Raw genomic sequence first — 16,295 nt, 5'->3', positions numbered from 1 at the left:
TTGAAAAAGAATAGATACATGTATGTGTATAATTGAATCACTTTGCTATACACCTGAAACTACATGTTGTTAATCAACTATACTCCAATATAATGTAAAATTTTTGAAAAAAAGTGTAAATAAAGAATAAATAATGGTAAAAAAAAAAAAAAAAGATTTTCCCACACACTCTGTATTCCAATTTTGTGGGATTCAAATTTGTGAGAAATCAGGTTTCTCTAATCAGAATTTAAGAGAGCTAATTTTGAAAGCTAACACCATATACGGTGATAGTGGAAACCTTGGGAAGTGTTGATGAAGGAGGTCCGAAAGCTCAATTCAGAGATTTTGAGATAATAATCTTAATAACATTGTTTGACTTTATGTAGCAAGGAATCATTTATAAACTACTATACCATATTTGGGAAACCTCAGTGGCTCAGTGATATAGAGTCTACCTGCAGTGTAGGAGACAGGAGTTCAGTCCCTGAGTGAAAGGACAGAGGAGTAAAAGACAGAATGAGAAGGATGAGAGGGATCAAGAGACTAGATTATCAGAAGAACCAGGAAATTACTAGAAGTTATGGAGATATGTTAGAGAAGACTCTTATGAGTCCTTTGGACTGCAAGGAGATCAAACCAGTCAATCCTAAAGGAAATCAGTCCTGAATATTCATTGGAAGGACGGATGCTGAAGCTGAAGCTCCAATTCTTTGGCCACCTGATGTAATGAATGGACTCATTGGAAAAGATTCAGATGCTGGGAAAAATTGAAGGCAGGAGAAGGGGTGACAGAGGATGACATGGTTTGATGGCATCACCAACTCGATGGACATGAGTTGGATCAAGCTCTGGGAGTTGTTAATGGACAGGGAAGCCTGGCGTGCTGCAGTCCATGGGGTTGCAAATAGTTGGACACGACTGAACTTAACTGATGGAGACATATATGAGGAGGACATTGTCATAAGGGTTAAATGTTACAAAAGATGTAAAATGAAAATTTATCACTAATTCTGAGCAGTATGTTTTGAGGCAAAATATTTTCTGACATTAAAATTGATGTATGTTTGACAGGGAAATATAGGTCAACCAAATATAATAAACTTGTTTGTGTTACTTTTGTTTGAGCCTTCTTAAATATACCATTTGTTCATGGGCTATTACTGTCATCAGGTTTGCATATTTAAATTCAACAAAAGGAGTATTGATTTTTCATACTTTCCTGTATTAATATTTTGTTGGTTAATATAGTATTGTCTTGTATTGACTAAAAACCCCAGCAATCCCACTGCTAGGCATACACACCGAGGAAACCAGAATTGAAAGTGACATGTGTACCCCACATCGCAGCGCTGTTTACAATAGCCAGGACATGGAAGCAACCCAGATATCCATTGGCAGATGAATGGATAAGAAAGCTGTGTACATATTCCATTGTAATGTGGACATATACACAATGGAATATTACTCAGCTGTTAAAAAGAGTGCATTTGAATCAGTTCTAATGAGGTGGATGAAACTGAAGCCTATTATACAGAATCAAGTAAGTCAGAAAGAGAAACACCAATACAGTATATTCATGCATATATATGGAATTTAGAAAGATGATAATGATGACCCTATATGTGAGACAGCAAAAAAGACACAGAGATAAAGAACAGACTTTTGGACTCTGTGGGAGAAGGCCAGGATGGGATGATCTGAAAGAATAGCATTGAAACATATATATTACCATATGTGAAATAGATTGCCAGTCCAGGTTTGATACATGAAACAGGGCACTCAGGACCAGTGCACTGGGAGGCCTCTGCGAGATGGGATGGGGAGGAAGGTGGGAGGAGGGTTCAGGATGTGGGACACGTGTACACCCATGGCTGATTCGTGTTGATGTATGGCAAAAGCCACTACAATATTGTAAAGTAATTAGCCTCCAATTAAAATAAATTAATTTAAAAAAACACCTCAAATCCATTCTAGAAAGACAAAGGAACACTTACTGACAGATGCTGATGTATAATCACAAGTTTTTAAACTGTATAGCCTCATGCAGTCAGAAAATATTCACTGGATTTGTCATCAAAACATGAAATTGGAAATCTGTCTTTAGTGGATTTTCCATTTTTGCTATTGGATCTTCTCTTTAATTACAAGAATCAATACTAGGTAAAAACAGTATTGAAGGAAACAGGAGATTTTTTTATGTTATGAATAATTCTAGCTATGTTCATACTCATTTGACAGTGTATACACAGTAAATTAATTTTGATATACCTCAAAAGATAACCATTGAGGTTTTATACCAATTAGTAAATGAAAATTTGGCTTCATATAGTTTGTTATGTGAAAATAATTACTAAACGTATGAAAAGATGATGTTATTATAAGTAGAATTTCAGCTCTGGAGCATCAAGGGCTATATCCTTTAGAGCAGTAGCGAAGTTTCTTTTTCTGGAATGAAATAATAGGAATTACTTGAACTTCAACTCTCCATTTGTCCGTTTAATATCACAGATCACCATAATTAACTACCAGTGCCTTTTAGAGAGTTTGGAGAAACTTTCTGAGGCTTCACAATTAATCATCTATTCTAGGAAAATTAACAAAACATAAGAAATAATTTTGCAAAAATTAAAAATAAAAGGAATGTTGATGGTCATTTCACAGCATCCAATTGTAATCCATTTTATTACATGAAAAAATAATTTATGTGTTGTTTTTGGAATGTGTCCTCAAACCTAGTTCATGCTTACATCTGAGAGGGAATGCATCACTCTATAATAAGAAACATAAGTTTTGACTTCCTGTCTCCAGCTTTTCAGACAGTGGCACCAAGTGTGGGTCTTTAGTTTATTTTATGCGTTATTTTCTTGTATTTGGAAAATTCTGATAAAGAAAAGCGCTCTTTTTCCTTATTGCCACTATAGCTCACTGGTATAAAACCTCATGTACTTTGGAACTGGGAATAGAGCAGTAGACATTCTGAAAGTTAATATTCATATATGACACTTCTTGAAATATTGACTAGAGGGATGTAATAAAAAATGATTACCTTTACTTCCATGGTGGAACTAATTCTTAAAGTATACTTTAAAAATTCCAGTGAAATCAGCCTGCCAAGCAGTGTTTTCATATCCTCAGGTTACTGTACAGTTTCCTTTAGCCTTCCTTTTGCCTCTTAGTTTGCCTCTTAGTTCCATGCCACTATAAAAAATGGTTATAAATTATGACAATGGAATGTGATTTAAATGATGATGAAGCAGATGGCTTACTCTTCAGCAGTTAGAAGGAAAGCTCAGGTAACTCATTTCTTAGCTTCAAGACAACTCATTCATATTAATCTTACCTGCAGTGACCTTTTTGGGGCTTATTTAATAATAAAATTTAAAAATATTTGTCTCCCATCTGAAGACATAAACCTTTCTGACATGCACAAAATTTTTCATTAAAATGCTCTTTATTCTTTCCTTTTTTTCAAGTACAATGAAGTTATATTTCAATAACTTTAAACAAATTAAATATAAAAGAAAAAAATCAGTTAACTAATTTACTAAGTATCCCAGAGCAATGTGTGCTAATCAATAGCAGCATTTGTGGAGCTTACATTATTAATGAAATATCCTTAAGTGTACTGGTAAAATACCTAGATATGAAAATAATTGGGACTGTTTATGAATGTAAATTAGACATAGTTTCACTCTGCCTTCTGTGATACAACTCTTATGGATAACTAATAGTATGCTCTAAGACATTATCACTTTGGCTATCTTCATTTCATTCGTTATAAGTATAGTAAAGTTGATCTAAACTGATTACTCAAATACTTAAACCTTTTCACCCAAATGGATGAATCTCTGTTCTGTGAAGGGAGCTTATGCAAGTAATTTTTGTATTTGTTAACTTTTATAATACTTGCTTTGCTTTACCACCAATATATGTTTATTTAGTTTCTATAACTTGGTTCTTTTTATTTTTTTTATTTTTAAAATTTATTTATTTTATTGGAGGCTAATTACTTTACAATTAGTGGTTTTTGCTATACATTGATATGAATCAGCCATGGGTGTATATGTGTCCCCCATCCTGAATCCCCCTCCCACCTCCATTCCCATCCCATCCCTCAGGGTGACCCCAGTGTACTGGCCCTGAGTTCCCTGTCTCATACATCAAACCTGGACTGGCTATCTAGTTCACATATGGCAATATACTTGTTTCAATGCTATTCTCTCAAATCATCCCACCCTCGCCTTTTCCCACAGAGTCCAAAAGTCTGTTCTTTATCTCTGGGTCTCTTTTGCTGTCTCACATATAGGGTCATCGTTACCATCTTTCTAAATTCCATATATATGCATGAATATACTTTATTGGTGTTTTTCTTTCTGACTTACTTCACTCTGTATAATAGGCTCCAGTTTCATCCACCTCATTAGAACTGATTCAAATGTACTCCTTTTAATAGCTGGGTAATATTCCATTGTGTATATGTACCACAGCTTTCTTATCCATTCATCTGCTGATGGACATCTAGATTGCTTCCATGTCCTAGCTATTGTAAACATTGATGAACATTGGTGTACACGTGTCTCTTTTCAGTTCTGGTTTCCTCAGTGTGTATGCCCAGCAGTGGGATTGCTGGGTCATATGGCAGTTTATTTCAAGTTTTTGAAGGAATCTCCACACTTTTCTCCATAGCAGCTGTACTAGTTTGCATTCCCACCAACAGTGTAAGAGGGTTCCCTTTTTTCCACACCCTCTCCAGCATTTATTGTATGTAGACTTTTGGATAGCAGCCTTTCTGACCAGCCTGAGATGGTACCTCATTGTGGTTTTGATTTGCATTTCTCTGATAATGAGTGATGTTGAGCGTCTTTTCATGTGTTTGTTGGCCATCTGTATGTCTTCTTTGGAGAAATGTCTGTTTAGTTCTTTGGTCCATTTTTGATTGGATCGTTTATTTTTCTGGAATTGAGTTGCAAGAGCTGTTTGTGTATTTTTGAGATTCTTTGACAGTTACTTAGTTTGCTATTATTTTCTCCCATTCTGAAGGCTGTCTTTTCACCTTGCTTATAGTTTCCTTCGTTCTGCAAAAGCTTTTAAGTTTAATTAGGTCCCATTTGTTTATTTTTCCTTTTATTTCTATTATTCTTGGAGGTGGGTCATAAAGGATCCTGCTGTGATTTATGTTGGAGAGTGTTTTGCCTATGTTTTCCACTAGGATTTTTATAGTTTCTGGTCTTACATTTAGGTCTTTAATCCATTTTGAGTTTATTTTAATGTATGGTGTTAGAAAGTGTTCTAGTTTCATTATTTTACAAGTGGTTGACCAGTTTTATGTTTAAAATTGAAGTTCATCTTTCTTTCTATTCTTCAACATTTCAAGGGAAAAATCTTAACTAATTTTAAAACTATACAATTCAAATAACTTGATATTTTTGGTTTTCTACAATCTCATTTTTTCTTGCTCTATGAACAGAAAGTAAAGTTAAATATAAAGACTATAGATGTGTAGTTTAAAGATTAGTACATGGTCAACTATTTCACTATATCTGGCTCTGTAGTAGCAGATTGCATGATAAGCTGAAGGTTAGGGAAATTATGTTAAATATCTCAATAGGTGATTTATCACTTACAAAGCCTATAGAGCCGGAAGTTCCTTAAGTCCATTCACAGTTACATTCAAGAATTGGTAGCCGGTTGATTTTTATACTGACTTTGAGGTACATTACAGTTGTGATGGGGGATTTGAACTATTTGGACAGCTGCTGGAAATGTCATTCTATTAATAGCAAGACATGTGTCTGACTATGCCTACCATTCCCTTCCTTCATTATTACTTACTAACTATAAGATAACATGGTTACTCTCTCCTGTGGACACTGTTACTTTAAAACATTTCTTTTGTAGTCAGAATTTGAACCAGAGAAAGAGTTCTTATCATGGTTTGCTTTTCTGAGAAATGAAATTCCCAAGAGTAGAAGTCTCCAGACTCAGGTGAATTTTATCTCCAGTTATGGGGGTGGGAACTAAATACATATACATATTATTAATATTTCAGATGATGAATCAGTAATCTTGAATGAGAGAGATGCCAGAAGCTTAAGTGATAGAACAGTTTGATTGTAAAAGCCTTATTTACAAAATTTCACAAAAATAAATGTTTTATAAGATGTAGAAATGTTGCTTGCAAATAAATATAGTCAGGTTGATTTGTAGATGATTAAATAACTGTACTAAAATAATATTACTTAATGCATTTAAGCAATTCCCACAAAAGTAGAACTGAAAATCACTATGCAGAAATTACTACTAACTCATCTTTGCTTTTTTAATAGCTAAACTTCTTTTTAAAATTTTTGATTTTCTTTTCCTTTGCTGTATTTTCTTCATAAATTATTTTTCCCCTTTAGGACAAAGTTGAAGAGCAAGCTATGCAAGGAGAAGATCAGGTAAGAAAATAATAGTAATAGCAACAACAAAATCTATTGAGAAATGTTAAGTAAAAAATAATTTGGTGTAATGCTAAGAACTGAATATGATAAGATGGATATACTCACCTTTATAATTTTATGATTCAAAGTATAGTTACTAAATTGCTTTGGAATTGCTACTATTAACAGCTGCCTGTAATGTGGAACAAAATTGAGTCAAATGGGATCTTTTCTGTACATTAATTACCCAGCTGGAAACATCTGGATGGCTAATTGTTTCACTTTGCATGGAGACCATTTAAGTTTGTTCTGTAAAAGTTTTAGGACCTCATCTCTTTTGGCTCTGGCATTTTAGATGTCCTGATAGTTGGAAACACTATCCTTTCTCTTCTGTACTGTTTAAGCTGTGTGTGTGTGTGTGATATGGTGTATGATGTCCAAGTTATTGGTGGACTATTATTAATTATTTTGTGTTTTTGCTAGTGTGTAAGAGCTATTAAACAGTAGGATTTTTTTTTTTTCATTTTTCATAGGGGGTATACCTGTTTACCAGAGAATTTCTTATGATTGATTTACCTTGATACTAAAGATGTGTCTTACAAATGAGAAAAATTTGCAAGTGAATACACAGAGAAACTGTTAGAATATGGATATATTCATCAAAGAGATACTAATTTATTAATTTTCAGTCACAGAACATAACAGAAAGAATTGTTACATGTAGTTAGCCATGGCAGGTATGGAAAGTGCACTGGGAGATTCATTTGTAAATTTCCTTGTATATATAAACTTAAATTGTTTATGTATGAGTTAACAGTTTATGGATGTTTAAAAAATTTATTGTCATCCTAGGTAGGATATATAAACACTCAATTATAAAATTTGATAATCACTTATTAGAATTGTATAAGATTGATACCTTGAACCCAGATTTGAATGTAAAGAGTTTCCATTTAGCTAGTTTTGAGCATTGATATGACCTCTCTCTCCTGAGTTCTGAAGTTCTTAGATTCTTTTGAGTTTCTGTATTTTCTGGTTTTAATCCCTTTCAGCCTACTGTTGTAGTATATATCTTTGGTGTTTATAGTAGTCCCCAGTAGGAAGATACAAGTATATTCTCAATTGTAAACTAAGTATTGTCTAATTGACAGTTCTCAAGTGAAATTTTATAAAAATACTGTTGAGTTAATCTTATCTTGGACCATCATGGGTGTATAGCAACCTCAGAGAAATCACGTGTCTAAACTATTCAGCAGAGTGGTTTCAAATTTAGACTCAAGAGTCAGGCTGCCTGGATTTACATTTCAGATAAAACTTACTGTGACCTTCTGCACTATACTCAACTGCTCACGACTTTCATTGCTTTATCTCCAAAATGGAGATAATGCCAATGCTGAAAACTGTTGTAAATATTGCCAAAGATAATTATCTTTAGTGTTTTTGTATATAGTATTTGGTAAATATTATCTACAGATGCTATTGGAGAAGGCAATGGCAACCCACTCCAGTGTTCTTGCCTGGAGAATCCTAGGGACGGGGCAGCCTGGTGGGCTGCCGTCTTTGGGGTTGCACAGAGTCGGACATGACTGAAGCGACTTAGCAGCAGCAGCAGCAGCAGCTACAGATGCTATATCTCTTCCTCCTCCTCTTTCTCTTATTTCCACTCCTCTTCCAACTAATTCATATCCTCCTCATTGCTCTTGCTATTGTTGTTGTTATTTTATAGCTATATCCTATGGTTTCCTGGGGCTTCCCAGGTGGCACTAGTGGTAAAGAACCTGCCTGCCAATGCAAGAGACGTAGGATATGTAAGAGATGCAGGTTCTATCCCTGAGTTGGAAAGATACCCTGGAGGAGGGCATAGCAACCTACTCCAGCGTTCTTGCCTGGAGAATCCCATGGACAGAGGAGGGAATGGCAGGCTACATTCCATAGCATCTCAAAAGATTCAGACATGACTGAAGTGGCTTAGTACACATGATGGTTTCCTAGCTCTCTGCTCCAAACTATACTGCATAGTTCAGTCAGAAAAATCTTTCCTCAACATTGTCTTCAAACATTCCCTTGTGCAAAAAACTGATTAAAATCAGACTGCCAAATCTACTATTAAAAGTCCCTTGTGAATATAATGCCTATCTGTAATGCCAGCTCTCCAGTTCATTTTTCAGTATTCTGAACTTTCCTAATTGATTTCAAGCAATTAAATCCTATTGATGTTGCAGGTGAAAAACAACAGGTGGTAATAATGGAGAGGAGACATCTTGAAAAATTATGATGGTGATAGTAAAAGTAATAATATTAACAGTTTTTACTTGTAAACTGCAAAACACTCATATATCAGTAAATATATGTGTTGTGTTAGTTACCCAGTTGTGTCCGACTCTTTGCAACCCCATGGACTGTAGCATGCTAGGCCTCCCTGTCCCTCACCATCTCTTGAAGTTTGCCCAAGTTCATGTCCATTGCATCATTAGTGATGTCATCCAGCCATCTCATCCTTTGACGCCCTCTTCTCCTTCTGCACTCAATATTTCCCTGCATCAGGGACTTTTCCAGTGAGTTGGCTGTTGAGATCAGGTGACCAAGATACTGGAGCTTCAGCATCAGTCCTTCCGATGAGCATTCAGGGTTGGTTTCTCTTGAGATTGACTGATTTGATCTCTTTGCTGTCCAAGGGACTCTCAGAAGTCTTTCCTAACACCACAGTTTGAGGGCATCAATTCTTTGGCACTCTGCCTTCTTTATAGTCCAGCTCTCTCAACTGTTTGTGACCACTGGGAAGACTGTAGCCTTGACTATGCTGACCTTTGTCAGAAGAATAATGTCTGCTTTTCAACACACTGTATAGGCTTGTCATAGCTTTCCTGCTGAGAAGCAATCATCTTCTGATTTCATGGCTGGAATCACCTCCACAGTGATTTTAAAGCCAAAGAAGGAGAAATCTGTCACTACTTTCACTTTTTCCCTTTCTATTTGCCATAAATTAATGGGATCAGATGCCATTTTCTTAGTTTTTTTTTTTTTTTTTTTAATCTTTAGTTTTAAGCCGCCTCTTCCACTCTCCTCCTTCACCCTGATCAAGAGGCTCTTTAGTTCCTCTTCATTTTCTACCATTAGAGTGATATCATCCACATATCTGAGGTTGTTGATGTTTCTCCCACCTATCTTAATTCCATCCTGTAACTCATCTTATCCATCCTGGCATTTCTCATGATGTACTGAGTGAATATGTTAAATAAACAGGGTGACAGCAGACAGTCTTGTCATACTCTTTTATCAATTCTGAACCAATCAGTTGTTCAAAACAGGGTTCTAACTCTTGCTTTTGACCTGCATACAGGTTTCTCAGGAGACAGATGAGATGGTCTGGTATTCCCATCTTTAAGAGCTTTCCACAGTTTGTTATGATCCACATAGTCAAAGGCTTTAGCATAGTCAATGAACCAGTGATAGATGTTTTTTCTGGAATCCCCTTCTGTTCGGGTTCCCCTGCCTTTTCTAAATTCAGCTTGGATGTCTGGAAGTTCTTGGTTCACGTAATGCTGAAGCCTGGCATGCAAGATTTTAAACATGACCTTACTAGCATGGGAGATGAGTGCAATGGTCTGATGGTTAGAACATTCTTTAGCACTATCCTTCCTGGGAATTGGGATGAGGATTGATCTTTTCCAGTTCTGTGGCCACTGCTGGGTCTTCTAGATTTGCTGACATATTGAATGCAATACTTTGATGGCATCATCCTTTAGAGTTTTGAATAGCTCTACTCGAATTCCAACACATCCACTAGCTTTATTAACAGCAGTGCTTCCTAAGGCCCACTTGACTTCATACTCCAGAATGTCTGGCTCTGGGTGACTGACCACAGCATCATGGTTATCCTGTCCTTCAAGATCTTTTTTGAACTGTTCTTCCATGTATTCTTTCCACCATCTGTTCTTTCCATCTCTTCTTGATCGCTTCAGCATTTACTAGATCTTTACCATTTCTGTCCTTTATTGTGCCCATCTTTGGGCAAAATGTTCCCATGATATTTACAGTTTTCCTGAAGAGATCTCTAGTCTTTTCCCTTCTGCTGTTTTCTTCTATTTTTATGCACTGTTCATTGAAGAAGGCCTTCTTGTCTGCTATTCTTTGGAATGCTGCATTTAGATGGATGAACCTTTTCTTTTCTCTCTTTCTTTTCTTTTCTTTCTTCTACTATTTGTAAAGCCTCATAAGATAACCACTTGGCATTCCTGCTTTTCTTTTTCTTTGGGATGGTTTTGTTCACTGCTTCCTGTATAATATTATGGACCTCCGTCCATAGTTCTTCAGTTTTTCAAGTGCACAGTTTACTATATCTAATCCCTTGAAAAAATATATATGTATGTTTGCATGTAGACTGGTTCCAAATAGGAGAAGGAGTATGTCAAGCCTTTATATTGTCACCCTGCTTATTTAACTTACACGCAGAGTACATGATGAGAAACGCTGGGCTGGAAGAAGTACAAGCTGGAATCAAGATTGCCAGGAGAAATATCAATAATCTCAGATATGCAGATGACACCACCCTTATGGCAGAAAGTGAAGAAGAACTAAAAAGCCTCTTGATGAAGGTAAAAGAGGAGATTGAAAAAGTTGGCTTAAAGCTCAACATTCAGAAAACAAAGATCATGACATCCGGCCCCATCACTCCATGGGAAATAGATGGGGAAACAGTGGAAACAGTGTCAGACTTTATTTTCCTGGGCTCCAAAATCACTGAAGATGGTGACTGCAGCCATGAAATTAAAAGACGTTTACTCCTTGGAAGGAAAGTTATGACCAACCTAGATAGCATATTAGAAAGCAGAGATATTACTTTGCCAACAAAGGTCCGTCTAGTCAAGGCTATGGTTTTTCCAGTGGTCATATATGGATGTGAGAGTTGGACTGTGAAGAAAGCTGAGCACCGAAGAATTGACGCTTTTGAACTGTGGTGTTGGAGAAGACTCCTGAGAGTCCCTTGGACTGCAAGGAGATCCAACCAGTCCATCCTAAAGGACATCAGTCCTGGGTGTTCATAGGAAGGACTGATGCTTAGGCTGAAATTCCAGTACTTAGGCCACCTCATGCGAAGAGTTGACTCATTGGAAAAGACCCTGATGCTGGGAGGGATTGGGGGCAGGAGGAGAAGGGTACGACAGAGGATGAGATGTCTGGATGGCATCACCAACTCGATGGACATGAGTTTGAGTAACTCCAGGAGTTGGTGATGGACAGGGAGTCCTGACATGCTGCTATTCTTGGGGTCGCAAATAGTCGGACACGACTGAGCGACTGAACTGAATTGATGTATATTTTTAGATGTACAGAATGCTTTACAGATCCTTTCCTAACTGATATTTTTCAACAGACAAAGGCAAAGGATTTCTCTGAAGGGGTAAATATGCACAAAAAAATATATGCACTTTTGGGTATTAGAGAAAATCTTGAGTTTTTTGCGAAAAGCCTCAGCCTTCTTAGAACAGATTAGTGGATTATGAACTGATGGTTAGTCCTAGTGGTGTACTGGGGACACGACTCTTCAAATAGTAGTTTGTGAGGAAGGGTCATCCCTAATGAAGAGTTTGAGTGAAGGGATAGGGATTGGAAAGCACAATGTATGTTTGGGAGATAAGAAAAAACCACAGCCTTTCCTATAGGGAAATAAGGGGATTAGGCTGGAGAGTCAATGTGGACATCTATAATGCTTTGGATTTCTACTAATGGAAGTTGCCAAGAAGTCAAATTCTTATATAGCGTCTTCAGTTCAGTTCAGTTCAGTCACTCAGTCATATCCGACTCTTTGAGACCCCATGAATCGCAGCACGCCAGGCCTCCCTGTCCATCACCAACTCCCGGAGTTCACTCAGACTCATGTCCATCGAGTCGGTGATGCCATCCAGCCATCTCATCCTCTGTCATCCCCTTATCCTCCTGCCCCCAATCCCTCCCAGCATCAGAGTTTTTTCCAATGAGTCAACTCTTTGCATGAGGTGGCCAAAGTACTGGAATTTCAGCTTTATCATCATTCCTTCTAAAGAAATCCCAGGGCTGATCTCTTCAGAATGGACTGGTTGGATCTCCTTGCAGTCCAAGGTACTCTCAAGAGTCTTCTCCAACACCACAGTTCAAAAGCATCAATTGTTCAGCACTCAGCCTTCTTCACAGTCCAATTCTCACATCCATACATGACCACAGGAAAAACCATAGCCTTGAGTGAGTGAGTGAGTGAGTGAAGTCGCTCAGTCATGTCCGACTCTTTGCGACCCCGTGGACTGTAGTCTACCAGGCTTCTCCATCCATGGGATTCTCCAGGCAAGAATACTGGAGTGGGTTACCATTTCTGGCAAATAATGTCTCTGCTTTTGAATATGCTATCTAGGTTGGTCATAACTTCCCTTCCAAGGAGTAAGCGTCTTTTAATTTCATTGCTGCAGTCACCATCTGCAGTGATTTGGGAGCCCCAAAAAATAAAGTCTGACACTGTTTCCCCATCTGTTTCCCATGAAGTGATGGGACCAGATGCCATGATCTTCGTTTTCTGAATTGTTGAGCTTTAAGCCAACTTTTTCACTCTCCACTTTCACTTCCATCAAGAGGCTTTTTAGTTCCTCTTCACTTTCTGCCATAAGGGTGGTGTCATCTGCATATTTGAGGTTATTGATATTTCTCCCAGCAGTCTTAATTCCAGCTTGTGTTTCTTCCAGTCCAGCATTTCTCATGATGTACTCTACGTATAAGTTAAATAAGCACGGTGACAATATACAGCCTTGATGTACTCCTTTTCCTATTTGGAACCAGTCTGTTGTTCCATGTCCAGTTCTGTTGCTTCCTGACCTGCATACAAATTTCTCAAGAGGCAGGTCAAGTGGTCTGGTATTCCCATCTCTTTCAGAATTTTCCACAGTTTATTGTGATCCACACAGTCAAAGGCTTTGGCATAGTCAATAAAGCAGAAACAGATGTTTTTCTGGAACTCTCTTGCTTTTTCCATGATCCAGCAGATGTTGGCAATTTGATCTCTGGTTCTTCTGCCTTTTCTAAAACCAGCTTGAACATCAGGAAGTTCACGGTTCATATATTGCTGAAGCCTGGCTTGGAGAATTTTGAGCATTACTTTACTAGCATGTGAGATGAGTGCAATTGTGCGGTAGTTTGAGAATTCTTTGGCATTGCCTTTCTTTGGGATTGAAATGAAAACTGACCGTTTCCAGTCCTGTGGCCACTGCTGAGTTTTTCAAATTTTCTGGTATATCGAGTGCAGCACTTTCACAGCTTCATCTTTCAGGATTTGAAATAGCTCAACTGGAATTCCATCACCTCCACTAGCTTTGTTCATAGTGATGTTTTCTAAGGCCCAGTTGACTTCACGTTCCCGGATGTCTGGCTCTAGGTGAGTGATCATACCATTGTCATTATCTGGGTCATGAAGATCTTTTTTGTACAGGTCTTCTGTGTATTCTTGCCATCTCTTCTTAATATCTTCTGCTTCTGTTAAGTCCATACCATTTCTGTCCTTTATCGAGCCCATCTTTGTATGAAATGTTCCCTTGGTATCTCTAATTTTCTTGAAGAGATCTCTAGTCTTTCCCATTCTGTTGTTTTCCTCTATTTCTTTGCATTGATTGCTGAAGAAGCCTTTCTTATCTCTTCTTGCTATTCTTTGGAACTGCATTCAGATGCTTATATCTTTCCTTAAAGATCCAAAGGGGCTACCTTTGGAGTTGTGTACAATGTCATTATGTTCCTTTCTCCTCAAATTTTGGTTATATTATACTTCATAGATAAGCAAAAAGAACACGATTACCTTTGCCTTTGTCACATGTCAAAACAAATAGGATTCTCATTACCCGTGGATATTATGCCTTTTTTAGATGCCAAGAATTTGTGTTTACTCTTTTCTGCATCTGTATACCAAAGTCTAAATTTTTAGGTACATTGAATGAAAAATAATGAAAAGATGAAATGATTAGATAGTGGTATGCTGGTAAGTGTTTAACAACTCTGGCTGTGTGGGAAAAATCAGGCATGAAATATGTAGATAAATGATATAGAATATTTTAATAAATATGAACTTTATGATACATGTATATTACTGCTACTAGATATATGTAGCACATAATTTACAAATAATAATAAAATAGGCATTACTTTTTACAGTAAATTCCTTGTAACTAATTGACTTTCAGAAAATGCTGTCATTGATTTTTGACGAGTTCTTATACTGTAGCAAGCTATGTTTGCAATTAAGAAAAGAATGAAATTTCACTGTGAAAGTTAGGTGATATTTCTGTTTATGTTAATGACAAAGTTGAAGCAGTGAATATTTGTTTTAAGAGTTCACCCTTTCATCAATATTATGAAATCCTTCTGTGTTAAATTTAATTTTTTTAGATTGGAGGATAATTGCTTTATATTATGTTGGTATCTGCCAAACATCAACATGAATAAGCCATAGGCATACATATACCCCTCCCTCTTAAACCTCCCTCCCATCTCCCACTCCATCACAGCCCTCTAGGTTGTCACAGAGTACTCGGTTTGAGCTCCCTGCATGGTACAGCAAATTCCCACTGGCTATCTATTTTACATATGGTAATGTATATGTTGCAAAGCTACTTTCTCTATTCATCCCAACCTCTCCTTCCCACACTGTGTCCACAAGTCTGTTCTCTGTGTCTGTGTCTCCAGTGCTGCTCTGCAAATAGGTTCAAATCATTAGTACCATCTTTCTAGATTCCACATATATGTGTTAGTATGCAATATTCGTTTTTTTCTGACTTTCTTCACTCTGTATGATAGATTCAAGGTTCATCTACCTCATTAGAACTGACTCAAATGTGTTCTTTCTATGGCCAAGTAATATTCCATTGTATACATGTACCACATCTCTTTTATATTTACTTATTTATTTTTAATTGAAGGATCATAACTTTACAATATTGTGGTGATTTTTGCCATACATCAACATGAATTGGACATAGGTATACCTGTGTCCCCTCCCTCTTGATACCAGCTCCCATCCCCGCCCCCCACCCCCCATTCCCTCTAAGGTGTCACAGAGCACTGGCTTTGGGCTCCGTGTCTGCATCAAACTCCACTGTCTATCTATTTTATATATGGTAAAGTATATATTTCAATGCTGTTCTCTCAAATAATCCCACCATCTCCTTACCCCACTGTGTCCAAAAGTCTGTTCTTTATGTCTGTGTCTCCTTTGCTGCTCTGCACATAGGATCGTCAGTACTGTCTTTCTGGATTCCATAAATATGTGTTAATAGATGATATTTGTTTTTCCTCTTTCTGACTTACTTCACTCTGTGTAATAGGCTCTAGGTAAATCCACCTCATTAGAAATGACTCAAATGCATTCCTTTTTATAACTGAGTAATAGTACACTGTGTATATGTACAACAACTTCCTTATACATTTGTCTGTTGATGGACATCTAGGTTGCTTCTATGTCCTAGCTACTGTAAATAATGCTGCAATGAACTTTGGGGTACATATGTCATTTTAAATTATGGTTTCCTCAGAGTATATGCCCAGTAGTGGGATTACTGGGTCATATAGTAGTTTTATTCATAGATTTTTAAGGAATACCCATGCTGTTCTCCGTAGTGGTTGTATCATTTTGCATACCTATCAAACACATAAGAGAGTTCCCTTTTCTCCACACTCTCTCCAGCATTTATTGTTTGTAGGCTTTTTGATGATGGCCATTCTGACCAGCGAGAGTTGATACTTCATTGTAGTTTTGATTTTTATTTCTCTAATAATGAGCAATGTTGAGCATCTTTTCATATATTTGTTAGCCATCTGTATGTCTTCTTTGGAGAAATGTCTGTTGAGGTATTCTGCCCACTCTTTCATTGGGTTGTTTGTTTT

The 16,295-nt window shown here is 37.1% G+C and overlaps 1 protein-coding gene across 1 annotated transcript in view; it reads left to right on the top strand.

Moving 5' to 3' along the window:
- Positions 1-16,295, top strand: part of LOC139180901 (uncharacterized) — a 462,995-nt gene that overhangs the window by 40,760 nt on the left and 405,940 nt on the right. Inside the window, exon 6 of the mRNA XM_070783492.1 lies at positions 6,384-6,422. Within this exon, the coding sequence (XP_070639593.1) occupies positions 6,405-6,422 (18 nt within the window). The 5' untranslated portion in view covers positions 6,384-6,404. The remainder of the gene's footprint in view (positions 1-6,383; positions 6,423-16,295) is intronic.

Source organism: Bos indicus, chromosome X (genome assembly GCF_029378745.1).
Source record: "Bos indicus isolate NIAB-ARS_2022 breed Sahiwal x Tharparkar chromosome X, NIAB-ARS_B.indTharparkar_mat_pri_1.0, whole genome shotgun sequence".
Lineage (NCBI taxonomy): Eukaryota > Metazoa > Chordata > Mammalia > Artiodactyla > Bovidae > Bos > Bos indicus.
This window is presented reverse-complemented; position numbering and strand designations above follow the sequence as displayed.